Source organism: Rutilus rutilus, assembly GCF_951802725.1.
Source record: "Rutilus rutilus genome assembly, chromosome: 22".
Classification (NCBI taxonomy): domain Eukaryota; kingdom Metazoa; phylum Chordata; class Actinopteri; order Cypriniformes; family Leuciscidae; genus Rutilus; species Rutilus rutilus.
The window spans coordinates 2,916,197-2,935,757 of NC_140227.1; the positions used below are offsets into that span (position 1 = coordinate 2,916,197).

Sequence of the window (19,561 nt, forward strand, 5' to 3'; positions counted from 1 at the left end):
CTGTAACACCCGTAACATGACTTCTGTTGTGTTTGTTTGCCAGGTCTAGCTGTGGATTACTTCAATGAGCGTCTGTACTGGGCTGATGCTAAACTCTCGGTTATTGGCAGCGTCAGACTGAATGGAACGGATCCGGTCATAGCGGTCTCCAGCCTTAAAAACAGTTGAGTCATTCACTTCAACAGTTTATGTCACAGCCCTGTAACATATATGTACATTCACAATTAGTGATGTCCAGTTCGCGAACGAATCGTTCTTTTGAACCGGTTCTTTTTAGTGAACTGGAACCGTCTGAAGCGGTTTGCTGCTCAAGTCAGCACAGTTACTCAATCAAACTCACTTCCAGACGTGTCTGACAGTCACTCCATCTCGAAATGAGCCAATATCCAGGAGTTTATGATCCTATGATGCCGGTTTTTGCCGACTCATTCAGCGCTCCAGTTAAAACAACAGTACACTGAACTGAGAACAGTTTTTCGGGCATGTCAGTTGCAATTTCGGTGCAGTCTTTGCAAACAGACTCTTACTGTAACATATGGACCCGACAGTAATGCCACAACAACACAACAAGTAACCGTGTTAATTCCAATGCCTGATCTGTGATCAGTGATTTCTGATATACAGCGATTCATGTACTGTCAGATGTTCTTTGTCTCAAAATCATTTATTGTTGTTTATGCGTCAGTAAATCAAGCCAATGATTAGACGGTCAATTTCACATTGTTTCTCTTAATAGCATGAAAATCATCTGTTACTTACTCTAACTTACTTGAGTGATTTCAGGTTAATTGCAATTAATCGTGCAACCCTATTCTGGACTCAATGATCAATGGCGCTGTCTACACTGCACTTATTTACAGTGTTTGCACTCTTAGTTATGATTAAAGCAGTCGTAAGAGTGACGAGATCACTGCATTCATGTCTGTCATCGGCTATATGCTCATCACTGCAACATTTGTAGATCTAAATATAATGCTATAATCAACACTTTTCACTATTAGTTCATCTCGACAGCTTTAATAGTAAGAAAATAGTAAAAGATTTCTATAGAGTTCCACATGTAATACTTATTTAATATGCAAAGATGTCAGCCAATCACAGCAGTGAACGTTTACTGTACTTCAAGTAATGAAGGTTCATCTTTTTATGGTTTAAGGTTTAAAACCCCTGATGTATGCATATACAATATTTTAACTTTTTTATGACATTTTGAAAGATTTTTAACATAATGCATCACTAAAGTTGCACTTTTCTAAAACGTGAGCTATAAAATAACGACATTAAGGGTTTTTTCTCTCTCTCTGCACACACACACAGATTTGCACCACCCTTTCAGCATCGACATCTTTGAGGATTTCATATATGGTGTGACCTACCACAACAACTTTGTCTTCCGTGTCAACAAGTTTGGCAAGAGTTCAGTGGAGCATCTGACCACAGGAATGAACCATGCCACAGATCTGGTCCTGTACCACCCGTACAAACAGCCAGAGAGTAAGTCTGCGCAGTAAATCTGTCAAACAAACATCTTGATTCTTACAAATGTTATTTATTTTGTGTGACATACAGTCAAACCAAAAATTATTCAGACACCAGATATAATGTTTGATATTTTTTTACTTGTGGATGCAGGACACAATAGTTAATTTATGTAAGTGAGGAGAGCAAAATAAAGTAAACTGTAACATATCATACCCAAAAATTCTTCATACAGTGACTACCAGTAAAATTTATACAAATTTGGGACCAAAAATGATTCAGACACTTTGACCTGATCATGTTTTGCTGAAGTGTTATTTCTTTCATTGCAAATGTGACCTTTTTACACCACAGACTGAACAAAATTAAGCATTGCTTTGTAATTGGTTGAGCTAAACATAATTATATAATTAATTTGTGAGACAGTCTAACAAAACCAGTGAAATATCAACTGATTTGATATGTCCGAGTCATATTAGTACCATTTTCTAAACTATAGCGAATAAACTGTGATAGTGTGAGAAATGTTGAAGGTGTCTAAATAAATTTTGGTTTGACTGTATGTATTTAAGGTCAGTTGAATCTTTCAAAAGAAATGTATGATGTAAACATTGCTGTTTTGTATTTCAGTGACCAACCCTTGTGACAGAAAGAAGTGTGAGTGGTTGTGTCTGCTCAGCCCCAGCGGCCCAGTCTGCACGTGTCCCAACGGGAGAGTCCTGGACAACGGCACCTGTGTGGAGGTGCTGACCCCGACACTGGCCCCTGTCTGTGAGTACACCGTACAGCCGAGGCCTTGCAGAACGCTGGAAAAGGGAAATGGATGCAGAAAATGAATGTGGTATTCTTTGAACGGACACGTCTAATGGCATAGTCAATGTGAGGCTGTGATCCTCTATGAGTGGCACACTATGTCAAGTCACCTTTATTTCTATAGCGCTTTATACAGGACAGATTTTTTCAAAGCAGCTTCACAGTATTAAACAGGAAAATAGCAGATTCAATGGTTGAAAATTCATCAAAAATGAGACAAAAGTGTCTGGACGCCTCCCAGAGGAAAAGAAGACAGACAAAAACATTGTATGCAATGCGACCGCAGTTACTTTAGCTCTGTTATATTTACAAAATTTCATATTTCACTCTTTATAGTCTATTTATGCTTCGTGCTTCGTCCTAAAATTAAACAATACTAAAACCGCCAGTAGGTGGCAGCAAATCATTGTCTTAACCAGTTAGTCATTGTATCATTCAGTCAACCGATTTGTTCAAAACGGCTGATTCATTCAGGGGCAAAGCAGAGGTGAGTGAGTGAGTCATTGAGTCATATTTGAACGATTCATTTAAAAATGTGGATTCATTCAGTAACAAAACTGAAGTTGTTTTGCTCAGAGACGGCAATGGCTCTACTGTTTGGAATTATTTTCGTTGGCAAAATAGAGGAACAATATTGTGTCTAAAATTTAAGTCACCTTATAGCCTGTTAAATTAATGTTTATTGAATTCACATTTGGAAACTTGCTGCTATTTGGGAAAACAGCACTTTTGCTTGTGCAATATTGCTTATAAAATATTCGAAACAAGAACTTATACAGACATTTTGGCACCATATCTTGGTTTTTGGAAGAAAAAAAAAGTCATTTTGGTGCCATTTTTGCCTCAAGCCCCTGTTAATGTCTGACCCTGGTGTATCTGAATAGTCCTACTTGTATTGGCTCGAATACTGAGGAAAAGGGCATTGCAGTAGTCCAGGCAGTGGAGAACATGAAAGGAAAGTGGCAGAAAACTGGAAAAGAACTGGTCAGAGAAATGTAAGTGAGTGACAAGATGGTTATGGGTAAGAATGAGGACTAGTTGTTTGCCTCCTATGTGTGTTGTAAGAGTTTGCTCTACTGTAAGATCTTCAGAAGGACTAGGAATTAGTCCAGGTTTGTGTAGGGTGGATTTCTAGGTTAAGTTACAAAAAAAACAGCAGTGAAATGTCACCCTGAAGCAGCATGTCTAACTCCTCGAGGAAGTCTCACAGTTAACAAGGGGGATGATACATGACAATGTGATTTTTGGCAGGATTAGCGACAGTGATTGATATTCAGTGGATGTGTTTAATGCAGAGAGAAGAGAAAGGAATGAATCTGCACATCTGTCTCCTCACCCCATCCGATTCCCTGACAATAGCGTTCCTGTAGCTCAAACAGTAGAGCTCAGAAATGTCAATGTCATGGATTCAAGAAATTCCAGGTGAAAGTATGAACTTAGCATATGTTGACATTGAGTCATTCACCAATATACAACCACTTGGAGACTATGGGCCCTATCTTATACCAGGTGCAATGCAGCACCAGGAGTGCGACGCAAGTGTTTTTTGCTAGTTTCAGCCCGACGCAGTTTTCATTTTCACGTCCTGCGCCACGTTGTTTAAATAGCAAATGCACTTGCACCTATTTGTGCGCCCATGGGCTGCTGGTCTGAAAACGAGTGTGTTCAGGCGCATTGTTGGAGCGTTGCTATTTTGAGGAACTGAAATAGACTGAGCCATTGACCAACAAAAACCTGGTTTAAAGTCAATGGCGCAATCCTTTTTTTGTTATTTAAAGAGTGCGGTAGTAATGTGCGCCTATTGGCGCAGCAGCACACAAACATGCCAAATATTAAAAAATAAAAGGATTACAATGCAAAAGATTATTATTGTGTACATAAAGATATGGTGGAATCCGGCTTGTCCCTAAGATCAGAGGTCCCCAACCCCCGGGCCGTGGGACATTTGGTACCGGGCCTCACAGAAAGAATATATAACTTAACGTATTTTCCGGACTATAAATCGCTCCGGAGTATATGTCGCATCAGTAAAAAAATGCGTCATGAAGAAGAAAAAACATAATATAGCCTAAGTCGCACTGGACTATAAGTCGCATTAATTTAGAAATGTAGCCTATTTCACAAAAAAATATATATAAAAAATAATAATAATAATAATTGTTCGGATGGGACAGTTCACCCTTACGGACGTGAGCGCTCTGAAAGCGGCACAAAAAGACTGCTTTAAAACTTTCACAGAGACCTCAGACAGAAAGCAAAAAGCCTGTCTTTAAATTGTATTTCGTTTTGTATTAATTGTATCTTAATTTTAATCAATGTTTCATCACCCAATTGCCAGGATTTAATAAGAAGTAAATATAATAGAAAATATTTAATCAGGACACGGAGGCGCGGGCGCGTGAACTGGAGCTGATTTCATAAATTAACCGAAATTCAGCGTATAAGGTAGCCTACTTGCCTCACAGACCTGAGACATAGAAAGCTTGAAATTTTAAACAGAACAATTCAAAACAAAAGAAAACTGACTGTTTTCTGCTTATGTAATTCGTATATGTGCATTTCTCTCTGGCGCATTCACTAGGCATACTGCGAAGATCGAGTCAGCATTGTCAACTTCATCTTTGCACAGAAAACACTTGTTTAAACAATTAAAATGTCTCCTGCTATATTTTACATATTCATAATCATTCATTTTGGTTCTTAAAATCGGTTCTTTGTGACAGCTTTTAGGTGCTTTATTGGCAGCGCCACCCTTACATCGCATCAGCACCGTAAACATGGAGATTTTTTTCTTTTGGGGGGCTTTTTGTTTGTGTTCAGGCTTTCTCAGTTGTCTTTAGGCGCGATATTACGAGTACCCTGCTAATAAAATTGCAAGTAAGCCTACACATTGGATTCACGTTTATTATTATATTTAATTGTTTTTTTATATTTTGTTGTATTTATCCGCCGCACCTTAAAGGCCGGTCCGTGGAAATATTGTCTGATATTAAACCGGTCCGTGGCGCAAAAAAGGTTGGGGACCGCTGCCGTAGATGGTCTGCTTGCGCTTTAACCTCACACACACACACAGCTTTTACCTCACGCACAAGCAGATCCGTTTGCGCTCTGGAGATGTGTTCGGTGTTTCCGCTATCAAATTCCGTCATGTAAATAGCGAATCCGCCATGGCTCGAGCACAACTGGCTTTTAAAGGGAATGGGAGAAGAGACTCTGATTGGTTTAACGCACGTAAATCCCAAACCACACCCATTCTACATTAAGAGAATAGGGACAACCCTTTTAGACCGTGCACCGGGAGCGCCGACCATTTTTCCCGTCGTTAAACTAGCAAAAGTGTATTCGGACACGCACTAAGTGCACTTGCGCTTTAGACCATGCGCTTAGATCGTTAAAATAGGGCCCTTCGTCTGTCAATGACAGATCCACTATTAAAATACAGAGGGTGCAAAACTGCCTCCCTATACTACACTGCAGGCTAATACTGAAGAATATCAACATTTAACCAAAATGATCCAGATTTATTGTCATTTTGTTTAAAATTTATTGTTGCATGTTATTCCAAAGAAAGAAGATGTTTGGGTTGAAATGTTTAGTAATCTTTCATCAACATCTAATAATTTGTAACTCTTCTTCTGAAACAACTTAGGCCACATGGGTTACTGGATCATGTTAACCAAGCGTGTAATAGCTTTAAGGCATTGTTTTAGCAAACTAAAATTCGGCCTGGTTTAATTCTGGTATGTAATGTCCACTTTTCGCCATAAAAAATAATTTATTAAAATGTAGTCCCATTGTACATTTTATTCTGGTCTTATTTCATTCCAGTTTTACTCAAAAATGTCACATTAAGGAAATAAAATGGGTTATTGAGTTAACGCTCTGTATCTGTTCCTCGTCCCTCAGCTCCGAGTGGCTCCTGCAGTCTGCTGTGTCTCAACGGTGGCACTTGTGTCCTGAACGCCAGAAAACAGCCCAAGTGCCGCTGTCAGCCCAACTATGGAGGAGAGAGATGTGAGCTAAACCAGTGCAGAGAATACTGCAAGAACGGAGGAACCTGCACCGCATCACCCACAGGTACAAGAACACAAACACACACATTATTACATGGGCTTTAATGTTATGCTTTGGGAGATATTCCCTTTCATAGAGTGTGTAATAGAGCTGTTTGTGACTGTAAAAGATCTGCAAAGTTTCAAAGTGCAGATAAATGGAGTTTTTGGAGTGATTCTGAACTGAAACGAGTCGTCAGTAATTCCAGTCTCACTTCCTGCTGAATCTGCGTAGGTTTGTAACAGATTTGCATAACGCCAGACTATGTTCTTCATTGGCTGCCGTGAACAACGTCTACTTTGACCCTCAAACACTGTAGTTTATCTGAGACTGGAAGAGTTTGGCTCGTGTTGTTCGTGTGGAGAAGACGCTGTTTTCTGCTGACAGAGCAAATCCACTTTGATGAGATTGATACGGTAAAACCGACGCCATCGTTACTGTTCGTATCACTGAGGATCAGGAGCTGAGGAAGATCCAGAGCTGAAGTTCAGATATGATAATGAGCGTTTGGTTTCTGACACACAGAGCAGAGCAGGCTAAGGGACGATGTTAAAGGTCCTTGCGTCCGGAATTTTCACATTTCCAATAAATACGACCTCACGTTGTGTCAATCACGTTTACACACTGCCTCCGAAACGTTCATCTGTCATAAAACAATTCAGATCGGGTTTGATTTTCTGTGTTTTTCGCATTTTTAACAAGCATTTTGAGAGGTGTTTTGACAATTCAGAGCCACCGAATGACGAATATGGGAAAAAAAGTTCGGACTGTAGTGTGCTTTGTGACTTTAGTGTGCAAGGACCTTAACACTTGCATGGCAAACTTCACGCCAATAAATCATCAGAAAGATTGCTGACTTGTGCACGTCTCAAGCGCCCTCTTTACGTTCGTCCTAATGCCTGTTAGTTGTCCGTGGATTTGCCTATATTTGGCGTTTAAAATGGAAACGTCTTTAGACATGGAAAATCGATTTTACAATCGATTCAATGAACACTTATGTCTCAAAAATCGAACAGGATTTTTTCACAAAAGTGACAGCCCTACCACACAATATATAATAAAAAGATATATCATGTTTTATAGCAAAAGTAACTTGTCTGTCATGTTTTCAGGAGCTCCGACTTGCCGTTGTCTGGCAGGCTTCACAGGACCTAACTGTAACCAGCGCACATGTGAGAACTACTGTGAGAACGGAGGAAACTGCACAGTTAACCGAGGAAACCAGCCCACCTGCAGATGTGCAGCAGACTTTCTGGGAGACCAGTGCCAATATCGTGAGTACTGGATGTGGAAATAAAACGAGTTTTCATTAGATATCGAGATGTGTTCAACACGTTTGTCTTATAGAAACATCTGGGATAAACATCCTTCTCAGGTAAACGGATCACAAGTGATCAAGCCCTGTACATCTGGCTGAAACATAAATCTCAAATGCATCTTGTTCATAGTCATTTTAGTCAAGTAACTGTTTTAAATGAATTTGGCCATGTTTGACATGATTCTTTCAGCAGGAGCTTTCATCTAAACCGGTCACTGTATACGGAAAACTGAAGATGTTTTTGTTTAGGCTTCTCCAAACATTTACATTGGACAGATTAAACATTTTAAAGCCACACACTCTTAAAAAAAAGTCTGTAAAAATGGGCAAAATGTACTGTGGACACTCTGGACACTCTTGAAACTAAAGGTTCTTTATTGGCATTGATGGTCTCATGAAGAACCTTTAACATCTATGGAAACTTTCCATTCCACAGAAGGTTCTTTATAGTGAAAAAAGGTTCTTCAGATTATTAAAATGTTCTTCACACTAAGAATTTTTTTTTTTTAAGAATCATTCACTGAAAGGTTCTTTAGGGAGCCAAAAATAGGTCCTCTATCGCAAACCCCCTTTAGGAAGCCTTTATTTTTAAGAGTGGATACATTTTTCACGGGTGTTTTAAACGCATTTAGAATCATGCATTGAATTGTGGTTTAGGGTTAAGGGAAATGTCCGTAAACACAAGGGATAATGTCTTGGTAGAATATTACCAGTCCCTTTTTCATTTTTTTATATTTTTTTTAACAGTTTTTTTTGTGCATTTTATTTTAAGGTGTCCTTGTTACAGTGTAATTACTATGGAAGCTTGTTTCCATCACAGAATGAACAATTAAAAAAGTAGTTGCGACTTTTATCTCACAATTGTGAGTTTACATATCAGAATTGCATGATATAAAGTTGCAGCTGTGTGTTATAAAGGCAGAACTGTGAGATATAAACTCGCAATTCTGAGGGAAAATGTATTTTTTCCTTATAATTGGACTTTATAACTCGCAATTGCGAGTTTATTTCTCACAATTCTGAGAAATAAATTCAGAATTGCGAGATGTAAACTCGCAATTGTGAGATAAAAAGTTGAAATGTTTTATTCTGTGGCGGAAACAAGCTTCTATAAATTACACATTACAGAGCAATATTTATTAACAACATGTACTTAGTATAGAGTTAGGGTTAGGATTGGGGTTTAGGTTTATTCCATGGAATAAAGCGTTACAGCTTTCAACAGTGCGCATTGGTTACTTGACAGTTGAATACACTGTGGTATCGATGCATTAGTCTGAAGGTGATCCTCAAGTCATGTCCACGAAGACATTAATAGAGTTGAAGAGGGATATTAAACAGTCTTCTCTATCCCTAACCAGGGACGTGTGATGGATTCTGTGATCATGGAGGGACATGCATGCAGTCCAGCGACGGGTCGAGACAATGCCATTGCCCTCCGCGCTTCATTGGAAACATCTGTGAAGTGGACAAATGTCACTATTGCCGTGATGGCAAGTGTATTCCCACCAACATCTACCAGCCTCATGGAGACGTTACATGCAGGTACACAAACACAATCTCATACTTTAGGACACATATACCATTAGAACCTCCATATGTTGGGGCTCTATCGCATTAAAACTGGCCCTGTACATTCTTTCAGTTGACTTCACTGTGGGAAATACCTTTTGTGTGGTCATTCATAAAGCCTTTTATAATCACACCGCCCGTATAATACACAGCACAGGCATAAAAGAGCATCTCTCTTCACTCTTGTCAACTGCAACGAGGCTTTCCTGTTCAGTTTGGTCTGTTGTTGACATCATTGGATAGATTTGATGTTACCATTGGAACTGACATCACCCTCTTATTTTTCAACACCTCCCCTCCTACATACTGTATATATAACCATACACCTCCTTTCCTCCCCTGTCATATTGAGACATTTCCCATTGGATTCAATCAACCTCCCTTGAATGTTCAGTTTTATTTGAGTAAAATTAGTTGAATTGTATTTTTCTCTCCGGAAACCTGCCTTGTTTTTTCCAGCAATATGTTTTTTGTTTTTCTGCTAAATATTACAGCACTAAAGTGAAGCTATGTAATGTGTTGTACTGTGTGTGTTGTAGGTGCACCAGTGGCAAGATCCAGCTAAGCTGTTACACGTGTGAAGGATACTGTGCTAATGGCCAGTGCTCTCTCGGCGCCACAAACCTCCCGCAGTGCAAGTAAGCTGTCACTTTACTATTGTTTATATGTGACCCTGGACCACAAAACCAGTCTTATGGGTACATTTTTTTAAATTGAGATGTATACATCATCTGAAAGCTGAATAAATAAGCTTTCCATTGCTGTATGGTTTGTTACGATAGGACAATATTTGTCTAGTTGAGTTAGACAACTATTTAAAATCTGGAATCTGAGGATGTGACTGGTTTTGTGGTCTAGGGTCACATATAATATACATATATATATATAAATGTAAATGTTACATTTCTCTGCCTCATGTAGGTGTCCTCTTGGATGGGAGGGTCATCGCTGTGAGAATCCTGCGCACAATATAAATGCTGACTCCGGAGGCCGTAAGTCCATTTTTGAATTTGACAGCTTGTAGAAACCGGTTAGGTCAATAGATGGGAATACTGGTAAGGGTTTTGTCAAATATATCGATTTTTGATGGTGGTGTAATAAAAAAAATACTTAATATGTGACCCTGGACCACAAAACCAGTCACATGGGTCAATTTTTTTAAATTAAGATTCATACATCACATGAAATCTGAATAAATAAGCTTTCCATTGCTGCATGGTTTGTTACGATAGGACAATATTTGTCTAGTTGAGTTAGACAACTATTTAAAATCTGGAATCTGAGGGTGCAAAAAAATCGAAACATTGAGAAAATCTCCTTTAAAGTTGTCCGTTTATGTTCGCGATTGTCCTGCATCCACTCACAAAAATAAATGTTTTATATATTTACAGTAGGAAATGTATCAAATATCCTCATGGATCATGATCTTTACTTAATATGCTAATGATTTTTGGCATAAAAGAAAAATCGATCATTTTGACCCATACAATGTATTGTTGGCTGTTGCCACAAATATACCCGTGCGACATGTGACAGGGTCACATATGAATAGTAATGTGTATTTCTTTTAGGAACAGCTTCAATTGTTATTCCACTGATTTTACTGATGCTGCTGGTGTTGCTGATCGGAGGAGCAGTATTATGGTACAGAAAACGAATGAGAGGGTGAGTATATTACAGTGAACTGCTTTTTTCAAAAGATTTTCACCTCTCTAAAGTGTCATACTGTTGAGAATTTGAAATATAAGAAACTTCCCATCCCAAAAACACCTCTTTTCTCTCCTTCTTTCTTGGTAAACCGCATCTGCTCTTTTCCGTAGGCTTGGCAAATCCCACTCCAAACGACCGCGGTAACGGTCTTTGTCCATTATGTCTTTATTTTGTCTCTCTGCCATTCTGTCCATCTTTCTTGCTGGAGAATTGTGGTGTTCTTGTTGTCTTCATGGTCTCACCCGATCTCTTTCTGTCATTCCTCTGTCAAACCACCTGACTAAACCGTACATGTGGTTTGTCCCTTGTTCAGAGGAGAAGGTGGTAATCTGTTACCGAGAATAAAGAAATAGATCAGTTGTTTTAGACTGTGAGAACCAATCGTATTGTTTTCGACAGTCGTAACCGTCCCGCTGTAATACAGTACAGAATGTTTCTCTAAGATTGGTTCTCAGCAGGACTGCATTAGTCGAAACAGATCTGTTGAACATGTGCCATGTTCAAAACCCAGTGTTTATCAAGATAACGTGGACATTCGATGTCCTTGACTTGAAGAAAATGACTTATCACAGCTTTCCGTTTGCAAATATATTTCTTTTTTTACTAGGGCTGGGCAGTAAGACCTTAATCTTTTATCATGATATTATTGTTTTTGCTTAAAATTCAAGGGGAAAAAAACATGGTTTCTAATATATATTTTTTATTTCAACATTTAATTTACATAACATTGGTTATTAAACAATGTGGTAATGCCTTATTGTATGATGTAGTGAATTTATTATTCACACCTAATAAATTACTCATTTTATTGCAACTTGATGGATGCAAATTAATATTATTCAAATATAACAAATGAGCAATCAGTGGAAAATAGTTTTGCTTTATTTAAAAAAAGTAGTATTGATTTAGCTGACACTATTTTGTCCTCTGTAGTCACTTTATAGTTTAACTTGAAGTTGTAATTAGTTGTAATAAATAATTGAAGTATTTTGCGACGTTGTTTTTCCTGTTTATTACTCGAAAGCAGCTTTTAAGCCATCTGTGATGTGTAAAGCATTATCTAAATACACTTGGCTTGACAATTGTATAACAAAAAAACTATATTTGACTAAATTCTTATTGAAAGAAACTTTTAGACAGATTAGATATATCGATAAACACGCATCTGTTGAATTTCACTGAGTTATATCAGTGTAGAAAGTTGATATAGTTAACCCGCTTTGTATTGCATGTAACAAAAACAACTGCTGTATAAAAGGTAAAGAGCGACATCTCCAGCGGCTGACACTCCAGTGCATGTTATAAACGGTCATACAGCCCAACCCTTTTTTATAGATGCATTATACTTGTACCATAATAAATATTATTAATAATTCACTCAAATTCTTCAGATAAACAGCTGATGTTGGTAAGCGCTGGGTTTCTGATGGTGTTGTAGGTTGTTCCAGTGACTGTTAGTGGCGTCCCTCCGTGTTGTGGTTGTATTTCTCCTTGTGCTGCTCTGTACAGTGTGATAATGACCTCACACACTTATTTCTGTGACTTAAACTGTATATTGTATATCTGCAGAGCCAAAGGCTTTCAACATCAGAGAATGACAAATGGCGCTATGAATGTTGAGATTGGGAACCCAGCCTATAAAATTTATGAAGGAGAGCAAGATGACGATGTTGGAGAACTGCTGGACGCCGACTTCACACTGGATCCCGACAAAGTAAGATAGAGCAAACTACAGATTTTCATACTTTATTGCACTACTCTATTGAGGTCATTTTGTCTTGTTTTCCAGTTCAAATATCAAAACATTCATAAATCAAGGTACATGTACTTGAGAAGCAAAATTACATAAGATATTTAGGGCCCTATCTTACACCCCGCGCAATGCAGTGCCAGGAGCGACGCAAGTGTTTTTTGCTAGTTTCAGCCTGACGCAGTTTTCATTTTCACGTCCTGCGCCACGTTGTTTAAATAGCAAATGCACTTGCACCTATTTGTGCGCCCATGGGCTGCTGGTCTGAAAACGAGGTGTGTTCTGGCACATTGTTGGAGCGTTGCTATTTTGAGGAATCAGAAATAGACTGAGATATTGACCAACCGAAACCTGGTCTAAAGTCAATGGCGCAATATTTTTTTTGTTATTTAAAGAGCGCATTAGTAATGTGAGCCTATAGGCGGGTCCACAACGTTCATACACTCTGCTTATTAAACACACGAGGACGCACAGCAGCACACAAACATGCCAAATATTTAAAATTAAAGGATTACATTGTAAAAGATTATTATTGTGTACATAAAGATATGGTGGAATCCGGCTCGTCCCGTAGATGTTCTGCTTGCGCACGAGCAGATCTGTTTGCGCTCTGGAGACGGCTTCGGCCTTTCCACTATCAAATTCCGTCATGTAAATAGCGAATCCGCCATGGCATGAGCGCAACTGGCATTTAAAGGGAATGGGAGAAGAGACTCTGATTGGTTTAACGCACGTAAATCCCAAAACACACCCATTCCTCATTATGAGAATATGGACAACCCTTTTAGACCATGCGCCGGGAGCGCCGACCATTTTTCCCGTCGTTAAACTAGCAAAAGTGGATTCGGACACGCTCTAATCGCACTTGCGCTGTGCGCTTTAGACCATGCGCTTAGATCATTAAAATAGGGCCCTTAGTTTTGTTTCCTGAAAAACAGCCAATGAGCTCGCTGCTCAACCCTCAGATACTGGTCGGCAGTTTACAGTGTGCTTTCAGAAACCCTCCATCTTCCCCAGCTCCACCTGTATAGATCTGCTACGGGTACTTTGTGTACTCTATTGTACAGCATCAGCATGTCTTACTTGCTCACAGCAGTGTGTCGTGTGTGTATTAGCAGTAGTAAATCCCGTACCTGCTCTGTAGCAACAATAACAGCAGCAGCAGCGAAGCAGATCTAAGACCAAACATCCATTACCATGCCAAACACTGCAAGAGTTGTCATGACAGAATTATATTTAAAATCATATCGATGCGTTTCATAAATTTAGATTTTTGTAGTGTAAGAGTGTAAGAGTAGAAATCCCAATAAATGTTCTCTATAGAGAATAGTGATGGGCATTCCGGCTCTTTTTCGTGAGCCGGCTCGTTTGACTCGGCTCACTGAAAAGAGCCGGCTCTTTTTGACTCACAAACGGCTCTTTAAAAAATATATGTTTTAACTCGCTGAAAGTCCACCACACAACTGTGCAACGTGAATATTCACATTTTTAATTGTCCATAACAACCCCATAACTAGCCTGCTTGCCTTGCACATCTTATTATTGGGCAAAGTTATGACTGACTATTTTTGTTACCTTCTTTTTTTACTTTTTAATGTGTATATTATTGAGCTTGTAGAAGTTTAGCTCTTGCGTTCTTCTGAACATCTTGCGCTGCAATTGCCCGATGTCATTTCTGAGTCATATCAGACCATAACTCTCTTTTAAATGCATATTCCACAGAGGTAGTAGGCTACGATTGGCTGTTTTAAAATATAATTAATATCGAAACAAAATAACAAAATAACCCAGGCGGTCTCATCTAAGAGACGTTTAGGCCTCCTCCAATAGTAGACAGCTGGGCATAGCTTGCAGGTTTGCTTAGTGGCAAACTTTTTTTATTTGATTGGTTCAACCGCCACCCGCCCGAATTTAATTAAAATATTATTTTTCGTCACGTTATCCGCCTGATCCACGGTTTATCCGCATCTCTAGTGTGTGTGTGTGTGTGTGTGTGTGAGTTAGCTCGGCCCTCCCTCATGCAGTTTAATTGGTTGACATCGCGTGTATGATTGACAGGAACAGAATGTGAGGCTGATCAGACAGTCGAAACAAATGTGTGTGCGCCTTTAGGCCTATATAATTATGTTTTTGTTGGTTTTTGAATTAGTCAATTATTTTAAATGCAATTAAAATCATGAATTATTTCATTATTAGCCTACATAATGATTTAATTTCTATAGGCAATATTTTTAAAAATAGAGTCGGCTCTTCAGATATGCGAGCCGGCTCCCGTCGTTCACCGACAAGAGCCGGCTCTTAGATCCGGCTCATTCGCGAACGACCCATCACTAATAGAGAAACTGATTTATGCTGTATGCTTCTGTTGGAGCCACAAGTCTGTAGGTGCGTCCCAGTTTGCGTACTTGTGCACTATTCTATGCCAATTTGTAGTATAAATAGTCTGAGCGGTGTTTACACTGAAAACTCCAAATAGAAAAAGTGCACTGGAAATACCCGGATGATGCACTTACTCTTCACACACTCAACTGAGTTCTTTTATTCAGCAAGGATGCATTAAATTGATTTAAAGTCACAATAAAGACATTAGTTTCACATAAGATCCTATTTGAAATAAATGCTGTTCTTTTGAACTTCCTATTCATCAAAGAATCCTGAAAATTAAAATGTAGCACGGTTTCCACAAAAATATGAAAATATATGTTTCTTGAGAAGCAAATCATCAATTTAAAAGGATTTGTGAAGGATCATGTGACACTGAAGACTGGAGTAATGATGCTGAAAATCCAGCTTTGATCACAGGAATAAATTACACTTTACTATATATTCACATAGAAAATAGTTGTAATAATTGTTTTACAGTATTACAAAGTTCACTTTCCAGAGGGCACAACTATGATTTGGAACAATCTTTGTGTCAGGAGCATGTGTACGATGCCTTAAATGGTGTCTACGTAGGCAGCTCATGTTCATTGCATAAATCCTGTAGCAGATTTAGGCAGGTGGAGCTGGGGAGGTGGAGGGGTTCAGAGGACCCCAAACTACAGCGAACACCAAACCCAGACTATTTCAGTTTTGGCTGCAGAATGAGCACAGGCCAGTCAGCTTTTGTCATGTCGTAATAATGTGACTGTAAGGCCTGCGCCCTCTAGTTTCACGACTAGATAATCCCTTATGTTTCCAACTTGTGTCTTTTGTAGCCGACCAACTTCACGAATCCCGTGTATGCCACTCTTTACATGGGAGCGCACAACAGCCGCAACTCCCTGGCCAGCACAGATGAGAAGAAGGAGCTGCTGTGCCGGGGCGACGAGGAGCCGCTGGTGGACCCGCTGGCTTAGACCGGACGTCCGTTTGGGCCAGACACGGAAATACCATTTGCCTTTTAGAAAAAAAGAAAAAGAAGGAAAAAAAAAAAAAACATGAAGAAAATCAATGATTAAGTGTTAACACTGTATAAAATGTACAAAATGAAGGACTACTTTTGTATGTGATTGCAGTATTATATTTTGTTCTTTTACAATTCTTCTGGTCACAACTAAACATCACAAGAGCAAAAGATACATTTTCTAAAAAAAAAAAGATGTAGTTTTTGGTTTAAATTTTTAGGTCACCTCCCTTTTACCTTAATAGCCACTACCTCTGTGCAATATGGAGTCAAAAAGAAAAAGATTGGAACAATGACATTTTTTATTTTTGTATGAGATGTATAGAGAAAAATGTTGTTCCATCAGTTGTTGTATGTTTGACTGTGCGGAGAGGGCAACTTTGACATGGAACCAGTGTTTGCTTTAAACCTACTACAATATCAAGCAGATGTTATCAATTTTATGTGCCAGGTTTACTACTACTCTCATTGTAGGTTCATAATTATAATTATTTATGAGGATAATCAGTTTCCCGTGCACAGATCCAAACCATTGCAATATTACTTATGCTTATTACACACTTTTACAGAACTGATTTTTTAAAGTGAGAATGTCAGTGTTGTAGATTTGGACACACTTGACTGAAATGTTTCTTGTGATCTTAAAACCTTTTGATTGAAAGGCTTCTGCTTAACTGCTTGAAATTAGTTTTATAGACAACAATAAATTGTGCCTATGTATGAATCTCTCTGCAAACCTAAACATCTTTGTTCAAATGTAAAAAAATAAAATGAAATGGGTGAGTTGTAACACGGATAGTGAAGGAAAAGCAGCACACATGGAAATGTTTTGGTCACTACATGATTGCCATATTTCAATTGGATAGTTTTCATGACACATTTTAGATTACTAGTAAAGAGTGAGTTAGTGTGTCCTAACTTTTGACTGGTACTGTATTTATTTTCAGATGAATGAAATGAAGTGTGGGTAATTGAAAGAGAAAGCTGCTTACAAGTAAATCCCAAACCAGTAGAAGGCACATCTGTGCATTGGTTGTAGTGACGCGTGTTTTTGAGCACCTTTAAACCCGATGAGGGTTTATGACAGAAGAAAGTGAATTTTTACACTTGTTTATACTTGTTTTTAAAATGTCACAGTTAAAGATGAAAACCTGATGTGTTCTGATATTGACACGCTTTCATCTTGTCTTTTGTAATCTGCCTCTGAAATATACCATCCATCATGTTGCTTATACTTTTAAAATGTATGCCTTTTTTTCTCAGTAAATCCATATTTTCCTGCTCAGCTGATTTGCTGACACGCTGCTTTTGTCAGAATGAACATCTTCCAAAAATTACAAACAACAATGACAACATCTACAGCAAACCAAAGTGCAATCATCATCTCAGATCTCTGACTAATGCCAGATCTTCCGCAGCTGAACTCGTGTTGAGAGAGGACAACTTTTAGTACGTAATGCATGGAAGGTTTAAGTTTTATTATATAGTTTTAAGGATAGTAATACTAAAAAGGATAGTAATAATGACTTCCTTTGGAGTAATTAATCACATGGCATTTACAAGATTGTATGCCAGAGAGTCAGCATGGCAGGTGTTGTGTTTTGAGATGAGATGAATGTAAAAAGTGATGTTAGATTCCTTTGGTAGATAGGATCTGTATGAAAGGAAATATCCATCTAATATTGTCAATATGGACACTGTGTGAAAGACAGACCCATTTATTCGCATTCATTTATACTCAGTTGACACTCTAGCACTGAATAATGGCAGTTTTTGTGGTATCAACTTCAAATTTGGAACACAACTTTGTTAGACTTATGACTTTGATTTTCTAGCAGTTTTAGAGTCCAGATTATTTTGTAAAATATATATTTTGTATAAAATAAAACTTTAGTTCAGTACATTTGCTTTACAATAAACAAACTATTTTTACACTATATATATGTACTATTTGTAGCAACTATTTAAAGGATAACTCTCGCCAAAATGCAACCTAGGGTCTTTTTGTTAATCTACCCGAGGCAAACTTTCGTTTAAAAGCATAATTAGAATGGAAACGCCACTTTTAAGTTTGACCGTATTTTCGTCCTTTTGAATTACCCTGGAAATCCAGACCTAAATCTGAAAGATTAATGGTCTGGCGTCGACTAATGAAAATTCGAGCGCCGTCTTCTGTTCCTGTTTTAGATAAAAAGCCAAGTCTAACTCGTTCATTGTAGCGGCCAAAGCCGTTTCAAACAACTGGTGTTCATCCATAGCCATCTTGCAGTGTTTACTAATGACTTTGTCGCAGCGCTGTCGTCATCTCACCTCTGCCCCGCCTATATCAGATAACCCGATGTGATTGGTGCAGCTCAGATCGAGGGGCATATTTAATGAGCATCATTACTCGACGCCAGAGTAACTCGCTGAGCAAATTCAACTTGTGCTCTCGCGAGAACTCTGGATTACCAGGGTACTTTCGAATGGGAGTGATTGGGGCACTACTGTGATAGCATCAAAAATCGCTATTTTTAAAACACTAATAAGGCTCGACACAACATGAAACTGTACTGGAAGTCTCACCAGGGGCTCTACACATGAACTCCAGCATTGAGAACATTGTTTGTGTACACAGAGTTTACTAAAAAGAAAGATTTTGATCAACTCACAGTAGCTGTGTCCGCCGGCGTTTTGACAGTCAAAAATAGTCGATCTCCGAACGCAACGTAACATGAGGAGAGTAAAGATGGAAAGTTTCTAAAGCTTAGTTCCATATAAATTCACCGATTATTTGTTGTTTTGTCGTTAGTGAAAATCAATATTGACCTTGTATTTGAAAAAGGATCCTCATATAAGAAGCAATACTAAAATTCAGGTTAACAGGTTAAGCCATAACGTGTAGCAAAGCGACTGTGTGTTCAGTGAACAAGCATCTTATCTGGATAAATAGGCTACAAACAGAAAAACTTACAAAACAAATAAAACTTACAGAACTAATGACAGAAGAAATGGTGTATGTGTGTGTCATCTGGGTTACTCAGACGCGGGGCGAAGACTTCTGCAGCTGCGCCATAACCCTGCCGTTGCCTCGTCGTCTGCCTGATGCCTCAGTAAGAGATCTGGAACGGATTTAAAGGGTCATATTCTTCTTCTGTCCCACTTTATATTAACCGTCTTAACTATGTACAAACATTTAAAATGTTATTTCTCCCCAAAATTTTAATTCTGTCATTTATTACTCACCCTCATCTTGTTCCAAACCCGTAAGACTTTCGTTCATCTTTGAAAACCAAATGAAGATCTTTTTAAAGCCCCACTAGGTAAGATTTCCGTTTTGGTCAAACAACGACCCCTACAGTCGCTGTGGAATACTTGTAATTAACGTTACTGTCGTAAATACCACTCACGCAGCAGTCTCTTCACTCACGGCCTGATCCCCTGTATACCGGTCCCTGTTCAGTCGGATGGAAGCTATAACGAGTGGAAATAAGGTGTG

General features: G+C 38.6%; 1 protein-coding gene across 4 annotated transcripts in view; it reads left to right on the top strand.

Moving 5' to 3' along the window:
- Nucleotides 1–16,807, top strand: part of lrp1aa (low density lipoprotein receptor-related protein 1Aa) — a 178,581-nt gene extending 161,774 nt beyond the window's left edge. For all 4 annotated transcript variants that reach the window (XM_084394815.1, XM_084394816.1, XM_084394817.1 and 1 more), the window contains exons 79-89: nucleotides 44–163; nucleotides 1,318–1,494; nucleotides 2,110–2,250; nucleotides 6,199–6,369; nucleotides 7,458–7,619; nucleotides 9,025–9,208; nucleotides 9,775–9,873; nucleotides 10,157–10,227; nucleotides 10,807–10,900; nucleotides 12,515–12,659; nucleotides 15,896–16,807. In XM_084394815.1, coding sequence (XP_084250941.1) covers nucleotides 44–163; nucleotides 1,318–1,494; nucleotides 2,110–2,250; nucleotides 6,199–6,369; nucleotides 7,458–7,619; nucleotides 9,025–9,208; nucleotides 9,775–9,873; nucleotides 10,157–10,227; nucleotides 10,807–10,900; nucleotides 12,515–12,659; nucleotides 15,896–16,036 — 1,505 coding nt within the window. In that variant the 3' untranslated portion in view covers nucleotides 16,037–16,807. The remainder of the gene's footprint in view (nucleotides 1–43; nucleotides 164–1,317; nucleotides 1,495–2,109; nucleotides 2,251–6,198; nucleotides 6,370–7,457; nucleotides 7,620–9,024; nucleotides 9,209–9,774; nucleotides 9,874–10,156; nucleotides 10,228–10,806; nucleotides 10,901–12,514; nucleotides 12,660–15,895) is intronic.
- The last annotated feature ends 2,754 nt before the right edge of the window (nucleotides 16,808–19,561 follow it).